The following is an 18804-nucleotide window of genomic DNA, read 5'->3' on the forward strand; positions in this document are numbered from 1 at the left end:
TTACGTTTTTTTCCCTGTAACTGATTTCTAATCTCATAGTGTTGTGGTCAGTAAAGATGCTTGATATCATTTCAATTTTCTTAAATTTACTAAGGCTTGATTTGTGACCCATGATGTGATCTATCCTGGAGAATGTTCCGTGCGCACTTGAGAAGAAAGTGTAGTCTGCTGTTTTTGGATGGAATGTCCTATAAATATCAATTAAATCCATCTGGTCTATTGTGTCATTTAAAGCTTGTGTTTCCTTATTAATTTTCTGTTTGGATGTTCTGTCCATTGGTGTAAGTGAGGTGTTAAAGTCCCCCACTATTATTGTGTTACTGTCAATTTCCTCTTTTAGAGCTGTTAGCAGTTGCCTTATGTATTGAGGTGCTCCTATGTTGGGTGCATATAGATTTATAATTGTTATATCTTCTTTTTGGATTGATCCCTTGATCATTATGTAGTGTCCTTCCTTGTCTCTTGTAACAGTCTTTATTTTAAAGTCTATTTTATCTGATATGAGTATTGCTACTCCAGCTTTTTTTTGATTTCCATTTGCATGGAATATCTTTTTCCATCCCCTCACTTTCAGTATGTATGTGTCCCTAGGTCTCAAGTGGGTCTCTTGTAGACAGCATATATATGGGTCTTGTTTTCGTATTAATTCAGCAAGCCTGTGTCTTTTGGTTGGAGCATTTAATCCATTCACATTTAAGGTAATTATCGATATGTATCTTACTGCTACCATTTTCTTAATTGTTATGGGTTTGTTTTTGTAGGTCTTTTTCTTCTCTTGTGTTTCCCACTTAGAGAAGTTCCTTTAGCATTTGTTGTAGAGCTGGTTTGGTGGTGCTGAATTCTCTTAGCTTTTGCTTGTCTGTAAAGCTTTTGATTTCTCCGTTGAATCTGAATGAGATCCTTGCTGGGTAGAGTGATCTTGGTTGTAGGTTCTTCCCTTTCATCACTTTAAATATATCTTGCCACTCCCTTCTGGCTTGTAGAGTTTCTGCTGAGAAATCAGCTGTTAACCTTATGTGAGTTCCCTTGTGTGTTATTTGTCATTTTTCCCTTGTTGCTTTCAATAATTTTTCTTTGTTTTTAATTTTTGTCAATTTGATTACTATGTGTCTCGGCGTGTTTCTCCTTAGGTTTATCCTGCCTGGGACTCTCTACGCTTCCTGGACTTGGGTGGCTATTTCCTTTCCCATGTTAGGGAAGTTTTCGACTATAATCTCTTCAAATATTTTCTCAGGTCCTTTCTCTCTCTCTTCTCCTTCTGGGACCCCTATAATGCGAATGTTGTTGCGTTTAACATTGTCCCAGAGGTCTCTTAGCCTGTCTGCATTTCTTTTCATTCTTTTTTCTTTATTTTGTTCCGCAGCAGTGAATTCCACCATTCTGTCTTCCAGGTCACTTATCCATTCTTCTGCCTCAGTTATTCTGCTATTGATTCCTTCTAGTGTAGTTTTCATTTCAGTTATTGTGCTGTTCATCTCTGTTTGTTTGTTCTTTAATTCTTCTAGGTCTTTGTTAAACATTTCTTGCATCTTCTTGATCTTTGCCTCCATTCTTTTTCTGAGGTCCTGAATCATCTTCACTATCATTATTCTGAATTCTTTTTCTGGAATGTTGCCTACCTCCTTTTACCTCATTCTTTTTTTTTTTTAAATTAATTAATTAATTAATTTATTTGTGGCTGTGTTGGGTCTTCGTTTCTGTGCGAGGGTTTTCTCTAGTTGTGGCAAGCGGGGGCCACTCTTCATCGCAGTGCGCAGGCCTCTCACTATCGCGACCTCTCTTGTTGTGGAGCACAGGCTCCAGACGCGCAGGCTCAATAATTGTGGCTCACGGGCCCAGCCGCTCCGCGGCATGTGGGATCCTCCCAGACCAGGGGTCGAACCTGCGTCCCCTGCATTGGCAGGCAGACTCTCAACCACTGCGCCACCAGGGAAGCCCTTTTATCTCATTCTTGGAAGGCACTTTTGCTGGGTAGAGAATTCTGCAGGACTGTTATTCTGTCCTTCAAAGGCATGTTTCCGCTGCCCTGCTTCTGAAAGCTCTGTGCTTGTTCTAATTGTCCCTCCTTGGTGTTCTCTCTTCTCTCTGGTTGCTTCTAGGACCTCCTGTGTTTGGTGCTCTCCAGTTTCACTCCGATTAGCCAGTCTGCTCACCCCCATGCGGCTTTCCTCCTTCTCGGCTTATCCTCTGGGTGCTCTCTCTCCAGATTCTCCTCTAGCAAACGGCAGCCAGTCCCATGGCTCAAATGACTGCCTCTGGGCTGAGGACTGCCACGTTCACCAGCCCTGACCTCCTCCCGAGTGCTAGACGCACCTCTACCAACTTGCTCCATCCTCTCCCTTGTCTCAGTCCAGCTTAGAGAACCACACAGCCTCCCCACCCCAGTCCAGGCACCATGCACCTCAGACTCGCTCTGAGCCCTTCCCTCTTCCATCCCTTACACCAGCCCACAGACTGCCCTCTGCCACCCCTCACCCAAGCTGCTGTGCACCCTCACCTCGCTCACCTGGACAACACCATGATGCCAACCAGTCTCTCTGAGCCCACTCTTGACCCCATAGGCCACTTGTCCCAGAGCAGCCAGGGTTAGTCAAATCACGTCACCCTCTGCCTGAAAGAACTGTCTGACAGAACAAACTAATAAGTGAACCAATGAATGAATCAAGGAAGGAACAAACTAATACATAAATGGTTTCATGAACACATGTGGGTAACGGTTGGGCACATTTGGGAAATGGTCAGAATTGGGGATAGGAGAGGGGCTGGGGCCAGGGAGGTGGTTCAGATCAGATCAGACTTGGCTATGACACTCTGGCTTGGTCTGGGAGCCACAGGTGGATGGTCAGCAGCAGGATGAGCTGGATGGAGCCTTGTGGATGCCCCTCCTGTGCTCACAAGGCTTTCGTGGGGGCACGCAGCACCCTTTAGTGCACTAGCTGCCTTAGTGAGGCCAGCAGTTGGTGTTGAGCAAACAGCCATGAGAAGAGCTGAGAACAAAATCACTGACCCTGGCTCAGGAAATGACATACTGGTAACTGAGGAACACTGCCACCGGGAGACGTTAGGCAGAACATGTGTGCTCATTCACATGTGTGCACGTGCACACGCACACACACACACAAATGTATGCACTCTCAGGCAGGGTCACCCTGCAGTATGCTTCACACACCCTGTAATCTCGATGCTTTGTCCCAGCTGGAGGCTGGCTTTGCAAGGGATTGTAATGTAATTTTGCTCTTAGAAAAAAAGCACAGATTGGGGAAGGCTCTACTGAAAATAATGAATTTGGGGGTAAAGAGGATCCTAGTTTTTAAAATTAATTGTGGTAAAATACACATAACATAACTTACCATCTTAACCATTAAGTGTACATTTCAGTGTCATTAAAATAAATTCACATTGTTTTTCAACCATCACCACCATCCATCTCCGAAACTCTTTTGTCTTGCAAAACTGAAACTCTACACCCATTAAACACTAACTCCCATTCCCCACCTTCCTCCAGCCCCTGGCAACCACCATGTGACATTTTGTCTCTGAATCTGACTACTCCAGGTACCTCATATGAGTGGAATCATACAGCATTTGGCTTTTTGTCACTGGCTTAATTTCATTTACCATAATGTCCTCAAGGTTTATCTATGTTGTAGCATGTATCAGAATGTCCTTCCTTTCTTAAGGTTGAATAGTATTCTGTTGTATGGATATACCACATTTGGTTTATCCATTCATCCACTGATAGACAGTTGGGTTGCTTCCACCTTTTAGCTATTGCAAATAATTCTGCTATGTACATGGGCATACAAATATCACTTCGAGACCTTGATTTTCAGTGTATGCTCAGAAGTGGAATTGCTGGATCATATGGTAATCTTATTTTTAATTTTTTGAAGAACTTTTACGCTGTTTTTCACAGTGGCTGCACCGTTATACATTCCCACCAACAGTGAATAAGCGTTCTAATTTCTCCACATCCTTGCCAACACTTGTGATTTGCCATTTTTTTTAACATCTTTTTTGGAGTATAATTGCTTTACAATGGTGTATTAGTTTCTGCTTTATAACAAAGTGAATTAGCTATACATATACATATATCCCCATATCTCTTCCCTCTTGTGTCTCCCTCCCACCCTCCCTATCCCACCCCTCTACGCGGTCACAAAGCACCGAGCTGATCTCCCTGTGCTATGTGGCTGCTTCCCACTAGCTATCTATTTTACTTCCGGTAGTATATATAAGTCCATGTCACTCTCTCACTTCGTCCCAGCTTACCCTTCCCCCTCCCCATGTCCTCAAGTCCATTCTCTACGTCTGTGTCTTTATTCCTGTCCTGCCCTAGGTTCTTCATAACATTTTTATTTTTTTCTTTAGATTCCATATGTATGTGTTAACATACGGTATTTGTTTTTCTCTTTCTGACTTACTTCACTCTGTATGACAGACTCTAGGTCCATCCACCTCACTACAAATAACTCAATTTCATTGCCATTTTTTTTGACAGTAGCCAACCTAATGGGTGTGTGGTTGTATCACACTGTGGTTTTGATTTGCATTTCCCTAATGATCAGTAATGTTGAGCATCTTTTCATGTGCTTACTGGCTACTTCTTCTCTGGAGAAATGTCTGTTCAAGTGCTTTACCCATTTTTTTTTAAAGTCTTTATTGAATTTGTTACAATATTGCTTCTGTTTTGTGTTTTGGTTTTTTGGCCACGAGGCATGTGGGATCTTAGCTCCCCAATCAGGGGTGGAACCTGCACCCCCTGCATTGGAAGGTGAAGTCTTAACCATTGGACTGCCAGGGAAGTCCCATTTTGCCCATTTTTGAACTGGGTTTTGTTGATGTTGTTGAGTTGTAGTTCTTTATATGTTCTGGATAGTAACCTTTTATCAGACATACGATTTGCAAATATTTTCTCCCATTTCACAGGTTGCGCCTTTTCACTTTGTTGACTGTGTCCTTTGATGTTTTAAATTTTGATGCAGTACAATTTATCTATTTTTCCTTTTGTTGCCTGTGCTTTGCTGTCATGTATGTTTTAAAGATGTGCCCACAACTCTTCCTTTAGAATCGAGTAAGAACAGAACCAGTAAGTTCTTGGCTCCAATCTGGCAGCCCACCCACGCTGCCCTGGCCGCCTGCCACTGGCCAGGTAAATGCCTGTGCACTGCAGGTTTCTGCTGTGGCTCCTGCCTTGGCTCACAGGACCACAGAACCCAGGTACAGGAGAGACCTGAATGGCTGAGGGGCTCACCATCCACTGGGAGAGGGCACACACAAGCCTGGCCATGTGGGCCCACCCTTAGTGCCAGAGTCCCAGGGGTCCTCCATTTCCAATAGGCACCGACACTGCAGATGCTGGGGCATGTGCCCCCCACTCTAACTGCCTCAGCGCACACAGTGGGCACAGTGCCCAGGGGCCCACACAAATGTTTTAGTTTATGTTAAAGTCAGAAGGAAGAAAAAAATGTAATAATAAGGACTGTGTAATAATAAAGCAGCCTGGATTATATTTGTCTTTATATTAATAGTCATGAAATATAATCCTACTTCTTCATGGGGAAAGGGGCCCACAGAGGTCACAGGGCCGGAACCCACAGTCAGTAGTCATGACGTGGCCCTGGCCCAGGCTCCAGAGTCGCCCCACAGAGAAGGTGGAGTCCCAGGCCAGCTGAGTTTGGCTCAGAGCCCTTCCCTCTGCCTGAGTGGCCACACCTCCTCCCCACACGTGCCAAGGTGCCAACCCCAGGAGTCCTGTGTGACCACTCAGTGCGCCCTGCCCAAAAACTCAGTTCCCTCCTGCCTTCTCTGCACCCGGGGTTCAGAGGGCTCCCGGCCTCCTGCCTGCCCCGGGCAGCCGACACACACGCCTGTTCCCAGGTGTCTTTCCGAGCCCTTCGCTGGGCTTCCTGTGCCCGGCCCGATGCCCACAGCCTTGGCCCGCAGGTCCCACTGTGGAACCCTGGCTCCGGGCCTCGTGCTCACTCTTCCCAGCCTCGCCCACGACCCCCGGGTACGTGGTCCCCCACCCCGTCTTCTCTCCTGGGCGAGCCCCTGTCCAGCTCAGCCCTCTCCCCCCACTCCCCCAGCCATGCTGGCCTTTCCCCCCTTAACTCCCAGAGCACCGACCTGATGCTAAAAGAAGCAGAGACTGTAAAGACCCACAGGGCCTGTCTTGCTCACCGCTGCATCCCCAGAACCTTGCCTGATGCCTGGCACAGAGGAGGTGTGAAGGGAAGGCCTGGGTGGGCTCTAGTAATTTGACAGTCCACAGGCAGCTCACTTTTTTTTTAAAATTAATTAATTTATTTATTTTTGGCTGCGTTGGGTCTTCGTTGCTGCTCACGGGCTTTCTCTAGTTGCGGCGAGTGGGGGCTACTCTTTGTTGCAGTGCGCGGGCTCCTCGTTGCGGTGGCCTCTCTTGTTGCGGAGCACGGGCTCTAGGCGCGCGGGCTTCAGTAGCTGTGGCCTGCGGGCTTAGTTGCTCCGCGGCATGTGGGATCTTCCCAGACTAGGGCTCGAACCCGTGTCCCCTGCAATGGCAGGCGGATGCTTAACCGCTGCGCCACCAGGGAAGCCCAGGCAGCTCACTTTGAGAGCCAGCTGCCTCTGTCCATGGGTCCCTGGCTCAGCTCAGCTGTACTCAGTCACAAGCCAATGCCTCCTGCAGAGGGAATCTGACAGCTTGTCCCAGTCCTGATGCTGCGAATTGAAGCCTTTGTCTACAAAATCATCGAGAAAACTCTGACCTCTGCAGGCGCACCCAACAGATGGCCAGCTTAGTGCATACACTGGGCGCTCAATAAATGCCAGGGCTATCTTCTGCCCTGATGCCCAACGACGACACCAGTCACCACTAGTGCAGCCTTGATTCCAGTCGTAAATTTCTTCTCCCCCAAATGCTGCCAGCAGCCCTCAGTGGGCAGCATGTGCCAGGGTGGCCACAAGTCTGAGTGGCCTTCCTGGTCTGGCCTGGGCACCCAGCAAGGTCCAGCTGCTTGGGCCTACACACAGGGAGGGGCAAGCAGCCATCCTGGCACACACTGGGTGCCCGGGGCTCTCCATGCTCCTGCGAGCTCTGCCTCGTACAGAGCCCCCGCTCCTGCCTGCCTGGCTGGTTTGCGGCTTCGCACACGGCACAGCTCTCCGGGCCCTTCCCACCATCATCCCTCCAGCCTGAGCCCTCTCTGTGTGGTCCGTGGTGGGGAGGGCAGGGGACCCCATGCGGGGGTGCAGTGTCTCCCCAGACGCCCGTCTTCCTGGGCCCTGGCTGGACAGGGTGGCCGGTGGCCTGTAAGAGCAGCTGGACGGAGGAGGAGAGACCTGAGGGCCAGCCCGTGCTTCAGAGGCACCACCAGCCCTGCACGCACAGGCACCCTCCTCCACACGTGCGAAAAGCTCTGCCTTGCACACCTTGCCTGAACTCTCGCTGTAGACCTCGCTCTCCCCATCCAACGCTGGGAAACGCAATTCACCTCTTGCCCTCAAGAGTGGAACCGCAAGCAGGCCCGGGTCTCCTGACACCCCACCACGCCATGCGCGCAGCCCTCTGCTGACAGTGGGGAAGGAGTCAGGGCGAGGCTGAAGTCCGGGGGAGTGAGCCGTGCAGCCGAGGTCTGCAGCCCGGCAGCCCGGGAGGCAGCAGCCCAGACTCATCCCCGGCACACGAGCCCCAGCCTTCCGCTCCCAGAGGCCTGGGGCCCAGGCTGCACCCAGCACGCACCCGGGGCCACCACCCACGCTTCCCCACCCGCCCAGGCCAGATGCAGAGGCCTCGCTCAGATGACGGACACTCCTGCCCAAATGTGATTTCCCAGCTGATGCCGAGTTAATCACCAGCCTCACTGGCAGTTCCTTCCGGCTTCTGTGCAAAGGAAACTGCCAATTAGGTTACAATTAATTTCTTACCCAGGGCAAGGCCTGGCTGGAAAAAGACTGGCCACCCAAGTGGCCTGCTGATGATTGTGTGCGGGTCACCAGGCTCTCTCGGCTCCAGGGCTCTTGTGCCCTGCAGCCCCAGTCAAGGGCGGGTGTGCCAGCCCTGGCTAAGGGGTGACGGGTCAGGACATCCCTGGCTTGGACCCTGGTGCCACTGCTTGGGCAACTGTCCCCCCTCACACCCAGCAGGGCACTGCGACTCAGACTTAAACCTGTCACCCCACCTATCTAGAGCTCCTCAAACAGAGGTGGTCCTGCCCATCTCTGCCCCTCCCCCAGCACCCTTCTCGCCCTTATTCAACATTAACCGGCGAGATTTCTACATTCTTCCCGAGAGGCCCTGTTCTAAGTGCTTCACGCACGTTGTCCCACTGAATCAACACGACATCTGCCAGAGGTAACGACGACAGCCAGAGGTAACAATGACAACTTTGTTTCCTGTCTTACAGAAGGGGAAACCAAGGCAGAGAAAGGCTACCTTGCCCAAGGCCACACAGAGAGTGCGTCAGGACTTAAGCCGAGGGTCCCACCCAGGCCAGTGTACGTGGCCACCAGGCTCCTCTGCTCAGTGACGGCCGTGCACACGTGTGCGGAAAAGCCAGGGCACCATGACCTGGGACTCCGGGCCACCCACCCACCTGCTTACTAACCAGGCGGAAAATGCAACCATAAATAACCATCCACAGCCTCCTTCAGCCTCCTCGAAAAGGCAGGAGTCCCTAAAAGCCCCTCATGTAAATTTGCTCTTTCACGTCTCAGTGAAATAGGGCGAAGGCCCAGGAAGGCATGACCAGGTGGGAGTTTGCTCAGCCAGCGCCCGCCTGACAGGCACAGACACAGTCACGGCTGCTGTGTGCGCGGGCGCCCATGGATGCTGGGGGCCTGACGTGCCCCTTGCCCGCTGGACACAGAAGAGAGCCTTGAGGGTCCTTCACTCTGCCCCTGTCAGGTCCTAGTACCACCTTGAGAAGTGAGTCTAGATACAAAGGAGAGATTTCAGTATGACTTGCGGAAGCAGAGAGACAAGGGCAGAGGCAGGCCAGAGCCGTGCTCCTTCACTGCCTTGCTGTATGGCCAGCTCGGCATTCAGCCTCTCTGGGTCTGTTCCCAGCTGTGAACTGGGACAGGAACCCCTCCCTGGAAGCACTGCTGGGACAGAGCACCTGCTGGTGGAAGCCAGAGCCAGTTCTCCTTTCTCCCTCCCTGACCCTCGAATCAGACCTGCCTGGGCCCACAAAGGCTTCCTGCTGAGCCCGGTCAAGGCCTTCCCACCCTGTGCTGGGCCCCAGCACTCATGCAGCTTCTGGGTGCAAGCTTCTGGGTGGCGGGCGGACTGCACTGCCTTGGTACGTTCTGCTGTCCCGGGAAAACGGCCTCAAGGGACTGGCAGCATGACATCACACAGTTGCAATTACGGTAATCAACTTACACCAGATCCGCCTGGTTATTTTTAGAGTCTGGACTGAGAGTTTATCGAGACAGGGCAGCCCTGGGTTCCCCTGCTGCTGAGTCCCACCTTGTCAGGTGGGCTGGGTGGGTCACTGGTTCCCAGAACCCCTCCCTTCCTCCCATCCCCTGGGTCCTTCACAGGATGGTCTTTGGGCATTGGCACCTCACATACAAGATGTGACACCATTGCTTCTGGGACATTTGAGCTCAATGTGGCTTCAGGGTCTGGGTCTTCTGAGAATGTCCTCAGGGTCCCAGTGGGGTCATGGTGGCTCAGCCCCCACAGAAGGACACTGGAGGAACCCATGTCCTCTTCGAAAGGGACCTCGGGCTCAGACACTGAAATGTCTCTGGACAAAAACTGCTCTGCAACACTTGGTGGAAATTTGATAGAGCAAACTCAACAACAAAAAGACACACCCACCCAATTAAAACATGGGCAAAAGACCTGAATAGATACTTCTCCAAAGAAGATACAAATGGCCAAGAAGCACACAAAAGATGCTCAACATCACCAATAATAAAGGCAATGCAAATCAAAACCACATGAGATACCACTTTGTACCCAGTAGGATGGATACAATTTAAAAATATAAATAGAAGATAACAAGGATTGGTGGGGATGTAGTGAAATTGGAACCCTCACATACTGCTGGTGGGATCCTAAAATGTTTCAGTTGTTGTGGAAAACAGTTTGCCAGTTCCTCAAAAAATGGGACTTGGAATTACCATATGACTCAGCAATTTTACTCCAAAGTATACACCTAAGAGAACTGAAAACAGGGACTCAAACAGATACTTGCACATAAATGCTCACAGCAGCATTATTCACAAGAGCCAAAAGGTGTAAACAACCCAAACGTCCACCAAGAGATGAATGAATAAATAAATGTGATATATGCACGCAATGGGCTATCGCTCAGCCTTAAAGGGCATGAAGTACTGATACATACTACAATGTGGATGCACCTTGAAAACGTCAAACTAAGTAAAAGGAGTCTAACACAAAGGTCAATTTACACTAAATATCCAAAATGGACAAGTCCACAGAGACAGTCGCAGAGTGGCAGTCGCCAGGGACTGGGGTGGGGGGACTAGGCATCACTGCCTAATGGGTATGGGGTTTCCTTTTGGGGGCGATGAAAATGTTCTGGAACTACACAGGGGTGATGCCTATGCAGCACTGTGAATGTACTAAATGCCACCGAATTATTCACTTTAGGACAGTTAATTTTATGTTACGTGAATTGTCATTGTTCGACACCGCATCCTCCCCCCCTCCCCACCCCACTCCCAGCTGCTAGGCCCCATACGGGCTCCTGCTGTGCTGACCAGGAGAGGCCGACCTGGAAGAGCGGTACACAGGGGTACAAGTCCACAGGGGACCACAGGAGCGTGTGCAGGTGCCCCAGCGGGCACCCCACTCACCCACCATGCTCTCTCTCTTCTGGGCGCCAGCCTCCCTTGCAGAGAGAAGGACCCTGTGACAGACCAGCCCGTGGACATGGGCAAAGTGCCCCAGGCCCCTCCAGGCCTGGCTCCTCAGAGCTCTGTACCCCTCCCCGCGCACACGGCCCGGTGTAGAGTGGCTGACAGGGGCAGGGTGGTGGGACACCACGAACAGGAGACAAACGGACTGTGTTGAGACACTGAGACTGGGGGTTTCTGTCACCCCCAAGTACACAGTCTCTCCTGCTCACAGATACAGGTGGGTGGGAGGCTGCAGAAGCAAAGATTCGAGAGGGTCCACAGTGGAGACTTTACAAGGCTCTGTGGTGTCACGTGTGTGGTCCTGCTGGATGAGTCTCCTACAGAGACCACCTGCAGGTGCCCGTCTGACAAGGCTCAACCCCTCCCAGTGGCAAAGCAAGTGCCCAGAGAGCTAAGTGCGTGTTAGCCCTGCTTCCACAGGCGAGGAGACAGCGGGTGCTGCACCCACTTCATGGCTAAGTGGCGGCTGGAACGGAGCCCTGCTTCCCAACTCCACCCTTTCTCCTTCCCAGAAAGAAGAGAACAGACAGCAGTGGACGGCCCACAGGCAATGCTGGAAGGGCAGGATGGGGGAGCAGGCAGGAGAAAGCCCACCCAGGAGCCGCCTCCAGCTTCTGGGTCTTCCACCACCTCACTGTGTCTGTGTCTTTGGCTGTTTCAGAGGCAGGAAAGTTTGAGTAAGAAACTGAGTAAACTCCTTCCCTCCACTCGGACTCCCACCATCACTCTGTGTGCCCCCAGGCCACCCCCCCATTCACCCCGCTCTCAGGTCCTGGCACACAGAGTGCACATCTTCCCAAGCATTTTCCAGGCTGTTAGTTAAAGGTTAGGAACTTACATTGTTCCTTTTCCCCTTTTTGTAAGAGTGAGAACCCTCAGAATTTTCTGGCAACCCCATAGCCACATGGGAGGGGGGGGCTGCAACCAGTTTTGACGTCCATTGTCTTGCCAGGGGCCTTCTGATTGTTTTCGCAGCAGAACCCTTCCTCCAATCAGAGCGCAGGTCAGGGCCAGCGCTCAGGGCAGAGCTCGGACCTTTGCCTCCCTCTCCCGGCCACCCTGCCCCTCAGGCACTTCTCTGGAGCCCAGGGCCCTGCGGAACCCAGACAGCAGCAGCCCATGTCAGAAGAGCGAAGGCTTAAGACTGCGATAAGGTGTGACCGCCGGTACCCGAATCTGGGAGGGGGGCTGGGGCCCCCAGGACCTGGGTCTGCAGGGGCACGGGCATCTCCCCTGAGCAGGTCCCAGAACTGGTCCCTGCCTGCCAGAGCCCACCAGGCATCGCTGATGTCATGGAGAGCCTGCACCAGCTGGACCACCAGGTGGGCACACACCTGTGCAGGTGCACAGGTGACCTTTCTGCAGAGGTGCCCTGGCTGCTACACTCTGTGGAGCCACTCACAAGGCGAAAGCAAACAGAGGTGTTTGCTCGGGGCCGGCCACCTGCTCTCCTTGAGGGCCCAGGCGGCGCCTGAACTGCCTCCCCCAAGGTCCCACTGGCGTCAATGCGCCCACAACCATGCTTTCTTGGGGGTGTCAGCTCCAGTGGGGGAGGAGCTAAGGGAACAGTGGCACCTCGCTGCTGCTCTCACCGCCCCCCACCTCGCCCAGTGGACAGCTCAGTGGGCCACTGGCTTTACATCCTCCAGCCTCAGGGACAGACGCGGGTCCCAGGGGCTCCCACAATTACATAGCTGTAAGGCCAGAGCTCGATGGAAGCCCAGGCATCACCTGGCCCCAGAGCTCAGGGAAGGTGGACTGTGGGAGGACCAGGAGGGGGGAGGAGGGCAGGATGAGGGTCCCGTGCATAGGGGCTCCCAGGTGTCCTGGAGCTGCAGCCCGAAGAGGGCCTCATCCTCTAAGGTCCTCTGAGGTGCGATGGAGCCCTGTCTCAGGAGGTATAGCCTCCCCTGAACCCCTAAACACGCCGCCACTCTCTGCTGCTCTCAGGCAGGGAGAGGAGAGCCGTGTGGGTTCTGGAGGCCTGAGCCTTCTCACCCCTTCAAGCCCCCCAGGAGCGCCCTCCCCAGGCCACCCAGGTCACGGCCCTCAGAGGGACATCCTGGGCCTGGTCTCTCTGAGCCATACCAATGCCCCAGCCTTCCAGGGGCTAAGGACCCTCACCCAGAAAGCACGGAAGATGGGCCCTTGAAGACCCACGGGAGGCAAATGGGGGGGGGGGAGGGCGAAAAATGACCCCCGCTGCCATCACACCCCTGTGGCCCAGGGCCAGGAGGGCCACTTCCCTGCCCGGCTGCCCACCTGGCCCCCACCGTACCCCTCAGCAGGCCTCCTGCCGTGTACCTCCGTCTGAAATCACACACACACATTTGAGGTAAGTGGCTGCTTAGGGCTTCCTTTACTGCCCATCTCTCCCTACAGGCAGACAGCTCTGAGGTCAAAGGGACCTTCCGTCGTCTCCCGGAGTGCATCCCTAGCCCCGGAGAAGCTCCCCAGGCAGCAGGCGGTCCCTCGGGGAGTGCTTGTGGGCCCATCACTATTACTGTTATTGTTACTGTTGAGTCACTCAGAAAAACAATTGCAGAAATGAGAAGGAAGAAGAAGAAATGAGGAGAAGGAAGAAGAAGAAACAAGGAGGAGGAGAGGACGCGGGGGTTTGAGCCTGAACACTGCGCCCACACAAGGAAGCGTCCTCTCCCACACCCACGGGAAGGGGGAGGGGTTCCACAGCCGAAATGTAGCCACTTCTGTAGGACGGAAGGCATCACTACTGTTTGCGGGGGCACTTCTCCAGCTCTGCCTTTTTCCCAGTTGGGCACTTTCTTCTCCCAGTCTGTCGTGGAGCCCCGGGTAGGAGGGCCCTTTCTTGGACAAGGAGACACAGTTGTACCCATGTGCCTTGAAGTCCAGCCCCTCCTCAGCACAGTAGCTCCTGTCAGGTTCTGGGTCCCCAGGCAGAGGGTGGGTGCAGGGGCCACACACCCAGCCTACACCACCAGCACAGAGGCCTCTCTTCCTGCCACGCCAGAGGACACACGCCCCTCCCCTGGGGCTGGCTATGACCAGACCCCAGCTGGTGGCAGCTCCCGGACCTGCAGGACTCCCAGACATCAGCTAAAGCAGCGGTCCCACCTGAGCATCAGCCAGACCCCGAGGGGCTCCTGATTCAGGTGTTGAAGCACAGTGGCACACTTTCCTCCCAGACCCGGGCCAGGCTGTCCCTAGGGCCCCTGGAGCCCCGAGCAGGAGGGTCACCAGTGGGTGAGTGGGCTCAGGGCCACCTTCCTCTCCCGGGACCCCTCCTCAGCCCCACTCCTGGTCCCTACCATCACTGGCCCAGAGAAGGGGCTTGCTGAAAGCCAGAGGACCGGAGCGGGGACACACAAAGTCCTCTCCATGGATTCAAGTTCACAGGCTGTGGGAGCCTCAGTTTCCTGACCTGTGAAATGGGAAAACAAGGCTACATCCCTCAGGGTTTCGGGAGGATACAGTGAGCTAGCAGACAGGCAGTGCTCAGCACAGGACCGGCAGGCCATGAGCCCCCTGGGGGTGGCTACTGCTGGCATCAGCCTTATCCAGTGAAGATCAGGGGATGGAGGAGTCCTCTCTCAGGTCACAGAGGCGGGACGGCCTCAGGGGAGGCAGCAGCTTCCTGGCCCTCCCTTCCCCTTGGCACCCCATGCTACAGTTTAAGAGATACCATAATTTTAAATTAGTTTTCTCCTCTCCTGGCTGAAAGGCCATTAGCTCCCCATTAGGTGAATGCATCCCATTTTCTTCACACCACCAAGGAAACAGTGATTTACTTAGCCGTCCCTAAAGCAATTCTGCAGAATAAAGGCAATTTTGCAGTGGTCTCAATAAACTTTCCCATTTGCTTTCTGCTCACAGACCCCACCCTTAGGAGCCCACCAGCTGACCCAGCCCCTTGGTCCCTGAGTAGGTTGCACTCTGCTAGGGCCCAGGACAGCCAGTGTGGGACACAGGCAGCTCCCAGAGGCCAGAGGGGTTTAGTGGGCTGGGGCGGAGGAGAAAGAAGGCTGGGCCTAGGCAAGCCTGGTGAAGCAGGACACCATTCATCTCTGGCCAAAGAGGGAAGGGGCTGAAAGAGAGAGAAAGTCAGCAGAGCAGCCTTCCTGGCTGAGGGGCTGCTCTGGCACCTGCTGGTCCAGGCAAAAGTGGCAAACCCAGGTCCAACAGCAGAGGGGTGGGCCCAGCAGCCTGGAGAGGGGGCTGCTAAGTCATGGCCAGCTTTCCTTTCTTCAGTACCCGGGAGTGAAAGGCCCAGAGGGTGTGCACACAGAGAGGGCAGGTCTTTCCTTGTGGCTACAGGTGCTGAGCAAAATGGGACCCAAGAAGCTAGGCCATAAAGATGAGAGATGTGAGGCCTGGTGAGGAGCAGCAGGAGGTCAGGGAGATGGAGATGGGTGAGGGGTCAGCCTGAGACATTCAGGGGGATCCCCAGAAGCTGGGGCTCAGTTTCTTCATCCATGCCACAGGGATGCCTGTACCTGCGCTGGAGCAGCAAAAGGCTAGAAACTCTTCTAAGAACAACTTTTAGATGGAAGTTCTTTAGCTCTGGTTCCAGGATACCCAGGGTTGATGGGCTGTGCTCCTGAGTATGAGGGGGGAGGGGCAGGTGTCCCTGTGTACACATGTGGGGGCCCCAGAGTGTGTGAGTGGCAGGGAGAGGGGCTGGGTTCCCTGGGGGAGGGTGGAGCGTGAAGGGCCAAGCCACGCTGCGTGAGTGTGTGTGTGTCCACAGGCCTCATGATCACATATCCTTGAGAAAGGGCAGGAGTGTGTCTTAGTGATGACCAAGAGTGACTGTGAGTGTGTGAGCATGGATTCAAGGGTGTGTGCGTGTGTGTGTGCCCGTTCGTGCACTCACACGGATACCAGCGTGTGGGTGAGGAGTCCTGCCTTGCTCTGGGAGTCTGTGTCTGGGTTGGCACCTTTTTCTGAAGGTGTGTGCATTCACACACAATGAGAGTGTGTACATGTGGAGGGGGGCACACCGCGAGGGTCTGTTTCTGCCCCAGGACCTTGCTCTGAGCATCCCTAGGCCCTCGAGCCCACCCCTGCCAGCCCTGGGGCGGTGCTCTTCCTTCCCCGGCCACTGCCTCTTCATCTGGTTGCCTCCCTACCCCCCTCTCGTCAGTTCCCCAGCACAGAAGAGAGCTTCCCGTCTCGGGGAGGTGTCTGGGCCAGCACGGAAAGGCTTTCCTCCTCTAGAGACCCGGCCCATCGCCCAGGCAACAGGCCTGGCCACAGGAGGGCTGCTGCGTCCACGAGAGGGCGCCCCGGGGCCGAGCTGCTCCCAGCCTGGTGGAGTCTGGGTGGGAGCAGCGACCCAGCTCATTGGTGGCGGTCTGGAGCAGCTCGCTGAGAGCCAGGCTCAACAGCTCCGGCACTGCTACTCCGGGTAGAGGGTGCCCGCAGGCCTCTCCACAGGCCCCGCTGTCTCCTCTTGGGTATCGCGGGGCCACCTCTCAACTCCCAGTGCCACCAATCGTGGTTTCTTGCTCATCCCATGGGGAGGGTGGGTGAGGCAGGGGACTTGCTTTCCCCGGATTGGAGGGCCTTTCTCTGACCACCCAACTCCGTGCGTCCAGGCTGTGGAGAAGCCACCTGCATTCCCGCCAAGTGTCACAGGCCGCCCTCGCACCCCTACCCCCAACTCCAGCCCCCACAAGGCCTCAGTTGGGCCCCCTGGCTAAGCGCGGGACAGGCACGGGAAATCCTCCACAAGCTTCTGAGGCTGCCCAGCGCGCCCTGGCTTCCGGCTCACGCCTGATCACCCGCCCACAACGACAAAGTTGCAACCCAGAGTTACAAGAGGTCTCCTGAACACCTTGTTTGTGTTTACTTCTGCCCTGCCTTCGGCCTCCTCCTGCCTGTTTTCCCCTCACAGCACCGGGACCCCCAGACTCCCAATGCTTTCCCCCATTCTTCCCCAGGTCAAAGAAAGGGTTCCTCCCCTGGCTTCCCTATGATGGGCTGGGGGCCCATTCTAGCTTCAGTATCTGCCTCTTGAGCTCAAGATCCAGTCACACAAATGAAGCCTTGGGCAGGCCTGTGAACCCAGAGTCTGTGCAGGACCCAGGGCCAGATGCAGGGGACCACCACCTCTTCTGTTCCCAAAGGCCACAGGGAGAGAAAGCTCTTTGTAAGCAGTGAGGGAGGGTGGCCGGAGCTCCTCTCTCAGGGAAGCTTGGTGCATAGTGAGTACTGAAGAAGAGGAAGTCAAGGACAGTTCGAGGGAAACTAAAATTCGTGGTGTGTGGGCAGGGGGGCGGGCAAAGATTCAACAGCCTTGGGGTTCACTCATCCCGTCAGGGTTTTGGGGGTGGAGGCAGTGGCCAGCCTTTGCAAGGCCACATCTAATCCTCCCAGCACCGATGTTGGCGGCACACAGCCCTACTCCACTCCAGGACGGTCAAAAGCGCTTGGTACAGGTCGGCCCAGAGCCGTCAAATGGTCCCAAAGGCCGCACCTTCAGGTGTCCCCGCCTGGCATCAGCGCGGTACTCGGAAGCCGCGCGTGGGACTGGAGCCACGGCGGGCCCTCAGCCGGCTGCGCTGGGCCAGTCCGAGCGGGCCCTCGAGGGCAGCCTCCCTAGAAACCACAGCCTCTTGGGTTTTCTTAAGGACTAGAGCGGCAAAAACGCACAAGGGAAAAGCAACCATTTTTCAAAATAGCAGATGCCCTCCGCATCCCGCGGCTAGCCAGGGTATCAGAGCTGCAGGAAGAATGCACCGACGTGTAGAGCGACAAGGAAACCAGGACGGAGCAATCTTTTACAGAAACACAACTCCTCCCCGCCCAAGTCGCAGGCTTTCTAGGGCTACCTCACCCGTCCTCCCCCACCTGCACCGAAACGGCTACAAGCTCCGTTCGGTTCGCTCGAAGACGCTGCTGTGGCGCGAGGCGCCACCAGGCTGGGGAGCGCGGCTGCGACAATGGCCCCGGGCACCGACCCCGGCCGCCCGGCCCGCGTGCCGCTCCGACCCGACTCCGGCTCCAGCCCGAGACCCGCCCAGCGCGCGGGGCCCGAGGCGCCCTGCCCACCACACCACCCCGCTCGCAGCCGAGCCCGGGCGGCCGGCAACTGCGCAGCCCGCTGCCCGCCGCAAACAGAAAGGCGTTTCCGAACGCGTCCACTCAGCCGCTCGGCGCGCGGTGCCAACTTCGCCTCGGCCGCTGCGGGCACCGGTCCCCGGCAGGACTCACCTTCTCCGAGCAGCGGCAGCAGCAGCAGAAACCGCAGCCCCACGGTGCCGGCCGTCGCCTTCGCCATCGCCGGTGCACGCTGGGGCCGCGGCGAGAGGGACGGTGGCTTGGGCTGGGGGTCTCGGCGGCGGGGTGCGGCGCTCAGCCGGGCTGCCCCATGCCCGGCCGGGACGCGGCGGACGCGACGAACACTGCGGGCGCAAAGCGTCGAGGCGCGGGCTCCAAGATACTCTCCGCAGCTGCGCGCCGGGCTCCGGTCGCGGGACTGAGGCGGGGCGGGGCGGGGCGGGGCGGGGCGGTGAGGGGGCGGGGCGGGCGGGGCCCGGGTGCGGGCGGGGTGCGGGAGTAAGGGCGGGGCACTGGGTACCCGACCGGGCGATGCCTGGTGTGGTCCCCGTGGGGCGCGGGTTAGGAGACCAGTGCCGGACGCGGGGTGCGGGCCGGGCGGGGCGCGAGTAGGGGCGAGGTGCGGGACCCGGGGTACCGGCCCGCCAGCCGCAGCCCCAATCCGCGCACCTCCGCACGCACAGCCACTCTTCCTCACTCTATGCGCCCGCTCTCGGTCTGTGCGCTTCGACCTTCCCCGCCACCCAGAGAGGGCAGGGAAACCACGGGGATGCGGGGTCTGGGCGGACTGGCTGGGGGTGCTCCCGAGTGGACGTGGAGACTCGGCAGGCGCCCCGCCTCCAGGCTCCGGGCGCGGTGCGCATCCTCAGCCATTTCTCAGAGGGG

General features: G+C 55.4%; 1 protein-coding gene across 1 annotated transcript in view; it reads right to left on the reverse strand.

Moving 5' to 3' along the window:
* Positions 1–18328, reverse strand: part of RET (ret proto-oncogene) — a 66673-nt gene extending 48345 nt beyond the window's left edge. The window contains exon 1 of the mRNA XM_082407418.1: positions 18073–18328. Coding sequence (XP_082263544.1) covers positions 18073–18139 — 67 coding nt within the window. The 5' untranslated portion in view covers positions 18140–18328. The remainder of the gene's footprint in view (positions 1–18072) is intronic.
* Between the last annotated feature and the right edge of the window lie 476 nt (positions 18329–18804).

This window comes from Balaenoptera borealis (genome assembly GCF_965194805.1).
Source record: "Balaenoptera borealis genome assembly, chromosome: 10".
NCBI lineage: Eukaryota > Metazoa > Chordata > Mammalia > Artiodactyla > Balaenopteridae > Balaenoptera > Balaenoptera borealis.